The sequence below is a fragment of the Chelonia mydas genome, chromosome 25 (assembly GCF_015237465.2).
Source record: "Chelonia mydas isolate rCheMyd1 chromosome 25, rCheMyd1.pri.v2, whole genome shotgun sequence".
Lineage (NCBI taxonomy): Eukaryota > Metazoa > Chordata > Testudines > Cheloniidae > Chelonia > Chelonia mydas.
The window spans coordinates 10,075,277-10,088,122 of record NC_057858.1 but is presented as its reverse complement, the minus strand read 5'-3'; the positions used below and the strand labels follow the sequence as shown (position 1 = coordinate 10,088,122).

The following is a 12,846-nucleotide window of genomic DNA, read 5'->3' as shown; positions in this document are numbered from 1 at the left end:
ACAGCATCAACTGGGAGCGCAGGTTCAGTCGGTTATCAGCCATGACCTCTAAATCTCTTTCAGAGTCCCTGCTCCCTGGGATAGAGCCTGTTGTAAGTTGGGCCGACATCCTTTGTTCCTAGGTGTAGACATTTACATGTAGCCGTATTAAAACGCATATTGTTTGCTTGCGTCCTGCTTACCAACCTATCTAGATTGCTCAATGTCAGTGATCTGCCCTCTTCATTATTGACCACTCCCCCAGTCTTATAGTCAGCTGCAAACTTTATCAGTGATGATTTTATGTTCTCGTCCAGGTCATCGACAAAAGTGTTTAAAGAGCATCGGGCCAAGGACCGATCCCTGCAGGACCCCACTAGAAACACACCCACTTGATGATTCCCTGTTTGCAATGGTGTTGGAGCTGCTAGGAAATTAAACATCCGAGTGTTTTGTTTGGGACTGGTTTGTTTGTTCTCTCCAGAAAAAAGGGTTTGTCGTGATAAAATTTCCATTTTTGTCCAAAAAAATAGTAATGGCGGCTTTTCATGGAGACTCTGAGAAACAAGAGGGTTATTTAATGAAAACATGTTTCATAGGGAAAGTCATTTCTCAGTCAGTTCTACTGCGTCCTTCCTTCAGTCCAGTCCTAGCAGGAGAGCTCAGCCATCCACCTAACTCCTGCACCGCCGTGAGGCTCGGCCTGACGCGGCTTTTTCCCTCCCAGCCCTTGCAGCCAAAGGAAGCCAACGGCAGGATCCTGACCTACACCCTCCGCTGGCAGCGAATTGGGCAGCCGGCTGTCGTGGCATGCCTCACCCTCTCCCTGCAGTGCGCGCTGGAGCTGCCGGCCTCCGAGGAACACACCTTCTTCCTCACTGCCAGCAACTCAGTGGGCCAGTCCCCCGCGACCAAGCTGTCGATCCCGGCGGGGCAGGCCCCAGCAGGTGAGGCCCAGCCTGATCTCCGCGCCCCAGGCCTGGGTCTCACTCCCGAGGCAGCGTTCAGCAGGATGGGGTGGTGGCCGGCCCGGCCCTTGGTTGTGCCGTTGAGCTTGGCCTGCAGGGGGATGTGGGAGGGGTTCTGTGCCTGGCGGGGTGAGGGGGGTCAGGCACTTATCACTATGTGGGGGCGGCTCCCAACCAGACGGGCCGGGAGCCCTGGGGCGTTGGGCTCCCACGGGGAGGGGAGATGAAGCCCATAATGGGACCCCGGCTGGGGAAGTCTCAGCTGCACCCCCAGCAGGGGCTGATACAATGGGGAGCCCCACTAGTGCACTGCCCTCTTGGAGCACGTGTGGACAGCACGGGGCCCACAGCGCAACGGATGCTTGGGAGCCCCCAGGGACCCTGTCGGCTCCATCTCTCCCCGCCCAAGCAGAGGGACCACCGGGGGGGGGGACATTGCACCACCTGACCCGAGTTCCCCTTCAGCACCGGGTCTGAGGGGAGACAGGCAAACGGTCCTTCCCCCTACAGAAACGTGAGCACCCGAAGCCCAGCCCTGGGCATGCCTCCCTCTCCGCTATCCCTGTGTTCCTTTCAGTGCCGCGGCTGCCCGTCCTGGTCTCTCCGGCGAGCGACTGCAGCCTCCTTCTGCGGTGGGATCCCCCTGGCTTTGCTGCAGTGGCCTATGTCGTCGAGTGGGGCCGGGCGTCTGAGAACCGGGGGCAGAGCAGCAGCTGGCGCTATGAGCCGGGGAACATCAGCAGGGTGGTCCTGGCAGGTGACTGGCGGGTGGGGGAGTGATTCCAGAAGTGACAGAGCAGGGGGAGGGAGGGGGGAAACAGAGGCAGGACCCTCCTCCACATTCCTAGCTAGGACTTCACATCAGAGGTAGTGTCATGAATAAGCCCCTGCAGAGCACTGTCAATGCCCGCAGCACCGAGCCAGCGAGAGGCGGGTCTTTGTCCTCCTCTAGGAACAGATGAGGAGAAGACCCCACTCCTGCTCCTAGCTTGCAGAGTTACTCCTCTAGCTCCGGTGTTACGGCCTCAGGCTGTTAGTACTGCAGGTCCCAAGTTCAAACCCTGTCGTCAGCCCACGTCCCCCAGGCTGGGTGTGAGGTTGGATAGCCAGGCAAGGCAGGAGTATAGGAATTACCAGCGGGGAACAGGCAAGTCCAACAATAGGTGATGCTGACGGCTTCGTAGGCATGGGGCGGGGGGTGGATTCCTTCCTGATCCATTATGGTGATCAGTGGATACCCTGAAGCATGTGGGCTGAGTCTTCTTGTCAGATGTGCTCCAGCTTAGAGAAATGTCCGTTCGTTTGTTTGGACCCACTTTGCCCCCAAGCTCTCCTGCAGCCTCCCACCCCATGGGGGACTGAAGCGGGAAGCAGGGAGGCCATGCTCTGGGGTGCACGTCCCCTGGGGCTGGGATGCGGAAGAGATGGGAGGTTTCACCATCGCTTGTCGTTGTCATGTCCCCGCAGAGGCAATTGAGCCGGGGTATCTCTACAGTCTGACGATCTCTGCCCTGAGCGACGGAGCCGTCCGGGCTGCAGGCTCTACAAGCGCTTACTCAAAGCAGATGGGTAGGTGCTGAGCGTTCGGGGCAGAAGCGGCCAGATCCCTTCCACCCCTAAGAGAAACCTGGCAGCGCTCCAGCCAGTGATGTGGGAAAAGGTGCAGGGGCCACTGAAGAGTGCCAGTGGCTTTCCTGGGGAAGCATTAGTCTTGTGTCTCCTGCTGAGCTCATATCTTCCCCTCCCTCCCTGCAGCCAGAGGATGGTTTGGGGAGCTCCTAAGAGACATGGAGTTGGTTTCTGTAAGTCTGGAACCCCTCATTCCTGCAAGGAGGAGGGAGCGGGGTCTAGTGGTTAGGGCGGGACTCCTGGGTTCTATTCCCAGTTCTGCTACTGACCTGCTGCATGGCCTTGGACAAGTCACATAGTTGCTCTATGCCTCCATTTCCCCATCTGTAAAATGGGCATTAATGGAGTTGTGTGGAGGGGATGGAAAGGGTTAATATTTGTGGCAGGCTTTGAGATCCTGCTGATGAAAAGCCTGAAATACCACAGCTGGGAATGAAGGGAGACGGGATCTCGGCTTTGGGTGCCTGGGATGGGGCTGGTTAACCCTTTCCTCGCCACCCCTTATGTGGTTGCAGCTCCATTCCGTGCCCCAACTCTGCATCCCACCCGGGTCTGGCCATCCCAGGTGGAGGTGCAGTGGGAGGAGGTCCCACTGGAGGAGCAAGGCGGCTTCATCCGGAACTACACCATCTCCTACGAGGAGCAGGGGAAAGACGCCCAGGGTAAGGCACCAACCGGCTTTGTGACCCATGCTGGCTGGGCCTGGGCTCACCAGCTGGGACTGAGCAGCGGCATCTCCTGTCTTACAGCCGTGGTGGTGAACGGCTCCGTCCGTCGCTATCTCATCGTGGGCCTGGCTCCCGACTCCGTGGTGAGGGTGGGCATCTCCGTCAGCACCGATGGGGGAAGCACCCAGGGCTCTGTCCTCTCCATCCGAACCAGCAGCTTTGGTGAGGAAAGTGGAGAACCGGGAGCTATGCCCTGGACTGGGGGTGCTGGGAGGGGTCAGCAGGCACTGAAATGAGGTGACAGAGACCTGCTTGGGCACATCTAGCTTGTCCCTTGGCCAAGGTAGGATGGATTCCTACCAGCATCTGCTCCAATCAAGCTATGGGGCTTCCACTGCTTCCCTGGGGCAGATGATTCCTTCGCTGGATCGCTCTCGATTCTGCACTTCTGCCTACATTTTCCCCTTTGCCCAGCTCCATCCCATTGCTCCTGTTTCCATCCCCGTACTGGTCCTCTCCCCCTTGGGGTGAGCATCTCCCCCAGACCCCCTCCCCGTAAGCTAGAGTTTCCAGGCTTCCTAAGGCTTGAGATTGGTCACTCCATTTTGCATCAGGTACATTCACAAGGCCTGTGTCCCCGCTGCCGTGCATGGCCCTGTACGCCAGGGCCAAGTGTCCCCCAGCCAGAATGTTCATGTCTTACACCCACCTTGCATGGGTGCAAAGGATCATGCCGGGCAGCAGAGAATGGGAGACAGTCCCTGTGGACTGCCGTTGGTCTTGGGCTTTGTGCTGTCCCTGGGCAGACCCCTAGTGTGTCAGCTCATGCACCGTGGGGGGGCTGCAATGCAGGCTCCCAAGGGCTCTTGCTCGTTGGTCCCCAGTGGCTTTACACCTAAAGCTTTTCCGTGCTTTCTTTACAGACAATGGGAAGGTTGAACTGTTGCTGTCCTCCTTGTGCGTGGGGCTAGTTGTCCTGCTCATCACGGCTGCTCTGGCCTGCGTCCTCAAGCACCCCCTGTACGTATGTTTGTGAGTCCCATCTGGCCACCCTTCTGCGTGTCTGTGGGTGAGGGTGATTTCCCTCCCCCAACCCTCCCGTTGGATCCTGTAAGCTAAGGAGGGTCAGGCCTGGTTAGTGCTTGGATGGGGGACCACCAAGGAACAGCCAGGTACTATACTGCAAGGAAGTGGCGTTCGAGAAGTGAGTGCCCTCTACCACGTTGCTGAGTCAGCGTGGGGCTGGGGAGGGTGGTGGGTAACTCAGCGGAGGATGCTCTTCATGCTGAGACGGCACTAAGCCCCGTACCCCATCATGGTGCTAGGGCAGGGGTCGGCAACCTTTGGCACATGGCCGCGGGGGCTGCGGGAAGCGGCGCGGGCCGAGGGAGATGCTGGCTGCCACTTCCAGCAGCCCCCAGTGGCCTGGAACGGCGAACCGCAGCCAGTGGGAGCTGCGATCGGCCGAACCTGCGGATGCGGCAGGTAAACAAACTGGCCCAGCCCGCCAGGGACTTTCCCTGGCAGGCCACGAGCCAAAGGTTGCTGATCCCTGCGCTAGGGAATGCTGTTCTGCCACAGAATCCGTCCTGTAGCTGAGAATTTACACTCAACCCGCAGAGGGCTTTCGGCCATGAATGATCTCGTGGCGCTTCCTGCCAAGGAGATTTTAGCCCTGGTGTCCTACGTGCCCTTCCACCTCCTTAATTGTTCCTGAAGTTCTAGGTGGACACAACGTTCCCCTCCACTCCTTGTCCTGAGCGGCAGGATAGGGGCGCCGGGTGCTGTTAAAAAGCCGCCACGTTCCCCTAGCGGGGACTCGCAGAATCCTAGAAGTCAGAGCTGGAAGAGACCTACGAGGTCCCACCCCGTCCATCCCCCAGCCAGGGCAGGATTCGTCCCCTCAGGGCAAGTTGCCAAGCCCCGGGATCTGCATCTCCGTGGTGGGTGCAGGAATCCCTGTGCAGAGTTTGCCGAGCCCTCTGGGATGGGAAGTGCTCCGATAGGAATGTGGGCTCTCATCGTTATTTTCCTATCTACAAAAGGGCTTTCATCTTTCCCTTTAAAACATTTAGTGTTCCTGTGATCTTAGCGTTCCCTTCAGGACTCTTGCCACAGCTTTGGAGCAGCCAAAGAGAGTCCGTTCCCACAATCCTTCACCCTGAGCCCGGTGCATCCTAGGACAGGACTTTGGGAGGTTAGTCAATGCCGTAGGCATCCCTAGGCAATGCAGACATAATCAGCAAAGCTCAGAGGGCCTGCTCCAAAGCCCACTCAAGCCTGTCGTTGATTTCAGTGAGTGCTGGACCAGCCCCCTAGTCTGGTACCTCTGGATCCAGTGTCAGGGCCCTAGCTAATGGAGCCTCCAGTCCCTGGGGAGACCATGCTAGTCGCAAGAATGTAGAGAGAGGCCTTTCCCTCCTCGACGTGGTCATCTCCGTACCAATGCAGGGTGTTGTCCTCCGCAGAATACAGGGCTACCTGTGGCCACACGTCCCTGACCCCGCTAAAAGCCACCTGGCCAGCTGGCTGCCACAGAAGCTGCTGCTGGTGAGTACACGTTTTTCTGCAGAGATGTGGTGGGTGCTGTTCAGTTTGCTGCCTCTCTGCTCCTCTCTGCTCTGCAGGAAGTTGCTAATTAACCAAAAGCTGCCAGTAAGAGGAAGGCCCCTGCAGTGTGGGGCAGTCCTGGGGAGTTGCGGTGCCGCACAGCAGCAAGGAGAGGGTTTACTGCTGGACGCCAGGCTTTTCCCCAGGGAGCCGGGGCACGGGGAGGCCATAGGGCTGCATGGTACCTCCCCTGTGCTCTCCAGGCTGCACCCTGGTCTGGCACCAGGGTCTGGCGCACATTCCAGTGCTTCCTTCCCTGGCTGCAGCCCCACAAGCCTGCCTGCAGTCGGGGCTTTCCACAAGGAGCTGGGTGCTGGGGGCCTGCAGGGCTGCAACTAACAAAAAATAGTGTCAGGAAGTGGCCAGGCAGGTGCTAATATCCAGATCCCTTGAACGTGAAAGCCAGGGGGTCGGGCTCTGTCCCCAGCCAAATGTTGCTAATAACTGAAAATGGTCAATGTGAGGAGTGCTAATAGCTGGCTCCGCCTGCCTGATGGTTTCCTGCGCCCTATTCTGGGAATTGGTCGCCGTCTCTGGCAAATGTACGAGGAGCAGACTGTAATCTTCTCCATCCCCTGGCCCCCCAGGCTGTTTTCCCAGTGCCGTAAGAGCTGGAGGTCATGTCTCCAAGGAGCACAGAGAGAAGGCGGGAGTGGAAGGGAGAGAGGCTACCCAGGCTGGGAGATCTCCGGGTCTCTGCCAGGTCCCCTGTCACACCGAGCCTCCCTCCCCACGGGACAAGAAAACACCCTTCCCCAATGACTTGACATCTCTCCGTGCTGAGCTTCCAGGCACGACGCCCATTGTCTGACTGCCCCACCACTGCTCTCTCACTGCATTAAGTCCCTTAAACGTAGCAATATGTCTCCTGCCCCTGCAAGGTCTTAAAGGTGCAGGTCTCTGTTTTTCTTCAGCCACGGGCACCCGGTGGGTTTTCTCTGCAGGGATGCGCCAAGTTCAGCTGCTTGCCAGCCACCCATTCCCTGGGCCCTTCCTTTGTGCACCATTGACTGGCACCATCATGTTATGGGGGGGATGGGAGGGACACATGTAATTTGCCCGCTGGCTGTCGCAGTCATAGGTCACCAGCGGCTGTGCGCATTACTCGAGCTGTGGGGCATGTTTTTGGCAGATAGTAAAGTCACGGGAAAAATGCATTTGGGAGGCAGCGAAATGACGTGTGAATTTCGGTTGCATTCAGCAAATAATTTTGGCCGGAAAAACAAAATGAAGCAGGAGTGCCGGGGGCGGGGGCGGGGGGGGGAATTGAAAAAGTCAAAACAGTTTGGCCATTTTGAAATGAAATGTTTTGGCTTCTTGTTTCCAAACGGCATTTTTCTTTTGAAATGTTGGTACCCTTTTTTTTTTTTTAAAAGGTGGGTGGAAAATACCCCAAAATGACCTGTCCCAAAAAACTTGGGGGGGGGGGCGAAATTCATCAGAGTCAAACAGAACATTTTAGTTCAATCCAAAATGAATTTGTTTGTTTATTTCAGTGAGAAAACCCCCAAATAATTCAGTTTCAGTTGAAACCAAACCATTTACTTTCTTTGAAGGGGGGGGGGGCATCTGCCCGTAAACCAAAAAAATCAATAATTCGTTCAGCTCTCCATGTAACCTCCTCACCCTTGCAGGACTTGGGGAACTTCCCAGTGGAGCCGAGCAAGAAGCAGAGAGCGGGGTATCCCGACTTTCCGTTCCATGGGGTCTCGGGAGTCATCTGTGCCCAGCAGGAGGAGATGATAATGTGCAAGTCCTTCGTGGAAAGCACCTGGCCAGCAGAGACCTCCAGCGCCGGGGATAAATACAGTCAGCCCCTCCAGACCATCCTCCGTGGAGACGTGACCACCCCAGACCAAACTCAGGCAAGACGCCAAAGCAAGGTGGAGTATTCCACGGTGATCGTCTGGGCATATCCCAGTGGCGCACCACCAAGATCTAGTGCTCCCTGGTCCCAACCTACCCCTCAGAGCCCAGAGAGCTCTGGTCCCAGCCGTGAGCCTGGCTTGAGGATCTGCTCCCAAAGCCCATCCTGTGAGCCCCTGGATGGGTCATGCTGGCAATGCGGCCAACAGCCAGATGGAGGGCCAGCTTCCTTGGGGGCATTTCCGCTCCTGAGGACCCTGGTTGTGGAGGGATCTGGAGACCTCCAGCCTAATGGAGATCACCCTGCGGGCACGCTCAGCCCAGTGACGCCCTAACGGCCTCTGGAGAGAGACCTCCGCTCCCGGGGCAGGTGTACGAATGAGGGAGGGTGATAAGACCGTCTCGGTGGACTCTCACCCCACCAGGCAGAGGAGTGGGGGACCAAGCAGAGCCCAGCTCCTCCAGGGGTGGGAGTGAGAGCCCTGCTGATCAAAACACGGCCTTAATGATACCAGGGAGGGCTGAAAACGGGGCCGGAAGGAGCCTTGTGGGGCTGGATCTCCATGCAATAGTCACGGGCGCAGGGAGGCGTTCCTCTTCCCCCGCCTCTGCCGGCTTTTGCCCATGTTTCGTGCTTAGCCAGTCAGGGCCAATCCTTTCCCACTAACGCAGCCTGCTGATCCGTGTGTGCCGTGTTGCTCTCTTTGCCTGAGCCTGGGACGAGCTGAGCGTCTCCCAGCCCCTGTCTGCGGAGCCTGGCTCCTGCTCTTGAGATTCACGCTCAGTCCAGTCCCCCGTGATGTCAAGCGAGACAGCGACCGTCCAGCTAGCAAGTCCTGCCAGTGTGTTTAAAGGCCTCCCCTCCCTCTTGCTACATGCTCCCGGCTCCTGTTAGCAATGATCGTAGGCGTTGGAGCTGTGGGGATTGTTATCCATTCCCTCCGCCTGTCTGGGTTTGTTCCCCGCAGTACGTTGTTGGGTCCCAAATAACTTTGTTTACTAAATGTACCCCTCCCCTCCCCTCCCCCCCCGCAAAAAAAATAGAAAAGCCAGGTCAAGCGCCACATGCTGCTGCTCTGGCAGCTTCTGCAACACAGAACACGGTGAGCGCCCCTGGAGGGCCTACGAACCATTTAAAGGGATACGCCTCTATTTCCATACATTCCGTGTCTTAAATAACCCACAATTAATTGAACTGCCACCGCTTGGCTTGGAAGCCCAGCAAACCTCACTGGCGGGGAGCATTTGCCAAGGTTTAGCTGACTGACACAGGATTAAACTGGATTCCTTTATGGAGCTTTCTCTCCGAATTTCACATGAGCTTTGCTATTTGTGGGTGCTTAAGACTTACTCATTTCCCACCCCACCCTCAACCAGGCGTGCAGTCTGCATTTAAAACCGAGTGTGCATCACGCAGATATAAGTGCTGTGGAACAATGAAGCCATGCGTGTTTGCTGGTCTGTGTTGTGTCTGGTTTTGATAGGGATTGGATTGTGTCTTATTGTAACTGTTTGCTCAGCACCAGAGTCTTTGGCAATGGGGGGCATGTGTAATAATTTTACCCCCCAGTTATTAAACGTCCAGAGGAAGCCGATCTTTTGCATTTTTCCCCCCTCCTGTTTTCTAGGAGGCCGTGGGTTTCAAATCCCACCTTAGACCTCCCCTCTGCCAGGCCGTGACTGCTACTTATCCCATTGTCCTCAGTGCGACCTTGTGTTGTTTATAGACACCTGTTGTGTCTCATCCTCTCCTGCCCTTGTGAGCGCTGCAGGGCAGGGAGCGTCTCTTGGTTATGTATGTACAGCGCCTAGCGCAAAGGGGCTGCGGCCTCTAGGTCTATGCCAATACAAGGAATTACAGTGGGCGGCTGGTCTCAGGTGCAGGGACATCCTCTCCGATTAAGCCTCTGTCTGCGGCATCCTTTGAAACCCAGTGGAGCCTGGAGTTACCCCCTTCCCTTGCAGCTTGTGTCACCGCTCACACCCGTGCAAAGTTGCTGTAAATTGTGAGTGTGGGTGGAGAACGCTGAGCGTGGGGTGTTATGCACCTGCCTTGCCCGGGTGTTGGTGACAACACAAACTGCAGGGGCCAGGACGAGTTTGTTCTCACATGGTGGGTGGGGAAACTGCTCCCGGGGAGATGAGCCATCAGCTTCGACCCTCTGAGTATGTCTACGCTGCAAAGAACACACCCTCCTGCCCCATCCTGGTGTCCAGGTCAACTGCCTCTGGCTCAGGCTACAAAGAGCAGCGTAGACATTCCCGCTTGGGCTGCAGCCTGGGCTCTGCACCCTCAGGAGATGGGGTGGAGCCTTGGCTCCCAGGCTGTGGCCCGAGCGGGAACGTCTACACTACTGTTAGCCTCTCTGCACGTCAGTCAAGCTGGGCTCTGAGCCTTGGGGGTGGGGTTCTTTGCAGTGTAAATATACCCCACATGGCAGAGCTGGGAATAAAATTGGAGTGTCCCAATGTGATGAAGCAGGACTGTTCTTAATGTTTCCTCTGAATACTGTGGGGGTGCCTCAGTTTCCCCTAGGTAGTTCTTAAGTCTCTAGTGGGTGGGATGAGGGGTGTAATTGGTGCAGAGCAAAGGGCCAGGGTACATAAATGGCCGACACTGTCTCCTGGCAACAGATGGCCTGGGCCCTTCCCCGCTGCAAGGTGAGAGCTAAAGGGGTTGGAGAACAAAGGAATCCGGTGACCTCCTGGCCAGGGAAAGGGACAAAGCCCAGAGGAGTGGGGGGGCTGGAGAGTGAGTCAGTTTGGGGCTGGCTGGGGACGAGGAGTGAAGTGCAGAACTGGTTGTCTGGCTCACTGCTCCCCAAAATGGACTCGGATGAGGGGGTCATGTTCTCTGTACCTACAAGCTCTGTTTTAGACCGTGTTCCTGTCGTCTAATAAACCTCTGTCTTACTGGCTGGCTGAGAGTCCCGTCTGACTGCGGAGTTGAGGGGCAGGACCCTCTGGCTTCCCCAGGACCCTGCATGGGCGGACTCGCTCTGGGAAGCGCACGGAGGGGCAGAGGATGCTGAATGCTCCAAGGTCAGACCCAGGAAGGTGGAAGCCGGGTGAGCTTCTTGCCCTGAAGACAGTCTGCTCACAGAGAGGAGACTTCCCCAGAGTCCTGACTGACTTCGCAGGGAGCAGTTCCTGAGCATCGCCTTAAGACTTAAGAAATGCATAGGGGAAACTGAGGCACCCCTACAGTATTCAGAGGAAACATTAAGAACAGTCCCACTTCGTCACATCCGACTCCCTGCGTGTCAGTGACGAAGCAGAACTGCCCCATTGAGAGGAATGTAAATGTGCATCAGTCATTGTAAGGGGCAGGGGGAGGCTGGAAAGCCTGGGGCTAAGCCAACCTTACCCCAGGAGGATCCCGCCTTTGGGGAATCGGGCGATGCCCTCAGACAGAGCTGCGCTTAAAGGGGAACCCCAGGAAACTGCAGCTAAGTCTGCAGCTACTGCAGGGAGCAAGAAGGGTCCTGCGGGGACATGTGAGGAACTAGCTCTCCAGGCAGTGGGTGGCCTGGCAGAGACCCTGCCCAAGCAGGAGAGAAACGGTAAAAGCCAGCTGGGCTGAAGACTGACCTATTCGTATAGGTCACTGGCCTCAATGAGGGAGAATGTTTGAACCACCCTTGCGCTGTGGATTCTTAAAAGGCCCTAAGGGGGGGGGGGGACAGGAGCAGGGTGCCATAGAGCGGCCCCTGCCAGCAAGGAGGTACATGGGAGGCAGCTGCCCCTGTTACAGTCCCACCAGAAGCAGAGCAGGACCTTCCTTAGGTGGAAGGGCTGGTCTTGGGATTACGATAATGGCCCGGGCTGCAGGAACTCTGGCTTCAGTCCCCAGCTCTGACACTGACTCTGTGACCTTGGGCAAGTCACTTCAACAGGAGAGAATAAATTCAATAGCCAGAGTGTTGGACGTGCTGGCCCCCTTCGCCAGGAGCCATTTGACACATGCCAGTGTTTTTAAGAACACGTTAGCCATTAACCATGGGTCAGGAGTTGTCTAAACATACTTAATCCTGCCTCAGGCTGGGCGGATGGACGGCTTGAGCTCCCTTTCAGCTCTCCTCCGTTTGTGTGACTCTTATGTGCCAACACACTGGGCCAGCGCTCTCTGCCTCAGTTTCCCCATCTGTAAAACAGGGCCAACCAGCCCTCCTTTCCCCCTACCCTTTGTTGGTCTTGTCTATTTTGAGTCTCAGCTCTTTGGGGCAGGGACTGTACCTTGCTCTGTGGCTGTGCCGTCCCGATCTTGGATGGGACCTCGTAACTCTACCGTAACACAACTCACGAACCGCAAAGAATTCTGTTAGCTAAATGGAGGAAGGTCAGAGCGGAGTTGATAACAATCTAGAGTCACTTGTTTAAACACAAATCCCCCACTTCCTCCCACCCCATGCAAATGAATTATTTAGAAAAGACCTAAATATAAACCCCAAAGAAAAGAAAGTTGGGGGGATGCAAACAAAGGGATGACTCACTTCCCCAGGGGCCAGGCGGGAGACACTGCTGTGGAGGGAAAAGGACAGACAGTTGCCTCCGGTTACAACAATCCTTGTGGCCCTGCATTGTGCGAGAGCAAAGAATCAAGGCTTTCGAGCCAGGAACCTCAGCTGTGAAGGCCTTTGGCAGGGACAAGGCCGAGCGAACAGGGAAACAATTGAATAGGGGAACAAAACCGCTCTGAAGAGGAAATTAATTAAAAGGCATTGTGGGAGAGAGAGAGAGCATATAGACTGATGTTTCAATTCAATGGGCTTTATAAGAAGGGTGAAAATTGGTCCCCCACAGCTGTGCTACAGAAACTCTATGGGTCCCAACGGCCATGGCTTGCACTGCTCGGGTGCTTTTCCCCTGAGGAGCACTAGTACGTAGGAGTTGTTACAGTAGCACTGCGGGGATCAGGGCCCAGTTGTGCTAGGTGCTGTACGTTTGTATTAAGGGTCTGTCTACGCTTGGAGCGGAGCATGTGACTCCCGGCCCATGGAGGCGTATTCCCGCTCACTCTCAGCCAGCTAGCTTGCTAAAAGCCGAGCCTAGCCACCCACCGTCCGTGCTATATGCTGTTTTGATGCATCACCCCTAGAGCTGGGACTCGCACCCCTAGCTTCATG

General features: G+C 56.3%; 1 protein-coding gene across 6 annotated transcripts in view; it reads left to right on the top strand.

Annotated features, from left to right (window-relative positions):
* Nucleotides 1-10,118, top strand: part of LOC114022447 (granulocyte colony-stimulating factor receptor) — a 30,253-nt gene extending 20,135 nt beyond the window's left edge. The window contains exons 10-17 of one of the 6 annotated variants that reach the window (XM_043535870.1): nucleotides 707-926; nucleotides 1,525-1,704; nucleotides 2,415-2,516; nucleotides 3,092-3,238; nucleotides 3,326-3,466; nucleotides 4,168-4,276; nucleotides 5,713-5,794; nucleotides 7,489-10,116. In XM_043535870.1, coding sequence (XP_043391805.1) covers nucleotides 707-926; nucleotides 1,525-1,704; nucleotides 2,415-2,516; nucleotides 3,092-3,238; nucleotides 3,326-3,466; nucleotides 4,168-4,276; nucleotides 5,713-5,794; nucleotides 7,489-8,055 — 1,548 coding nt within the window. In that variant the 3' untranslated portion in view covers nucleotides 8,056-10,116. The other 5 variants (XM_043535871.1, XM_043535875.1, XM_043535872.1 and 2 more) reach the window with 5 other exon arrangements.
* The last annotated feature ends 2,728 nt before the right edge of the window (nucleotides 10,119-12,846 follow it).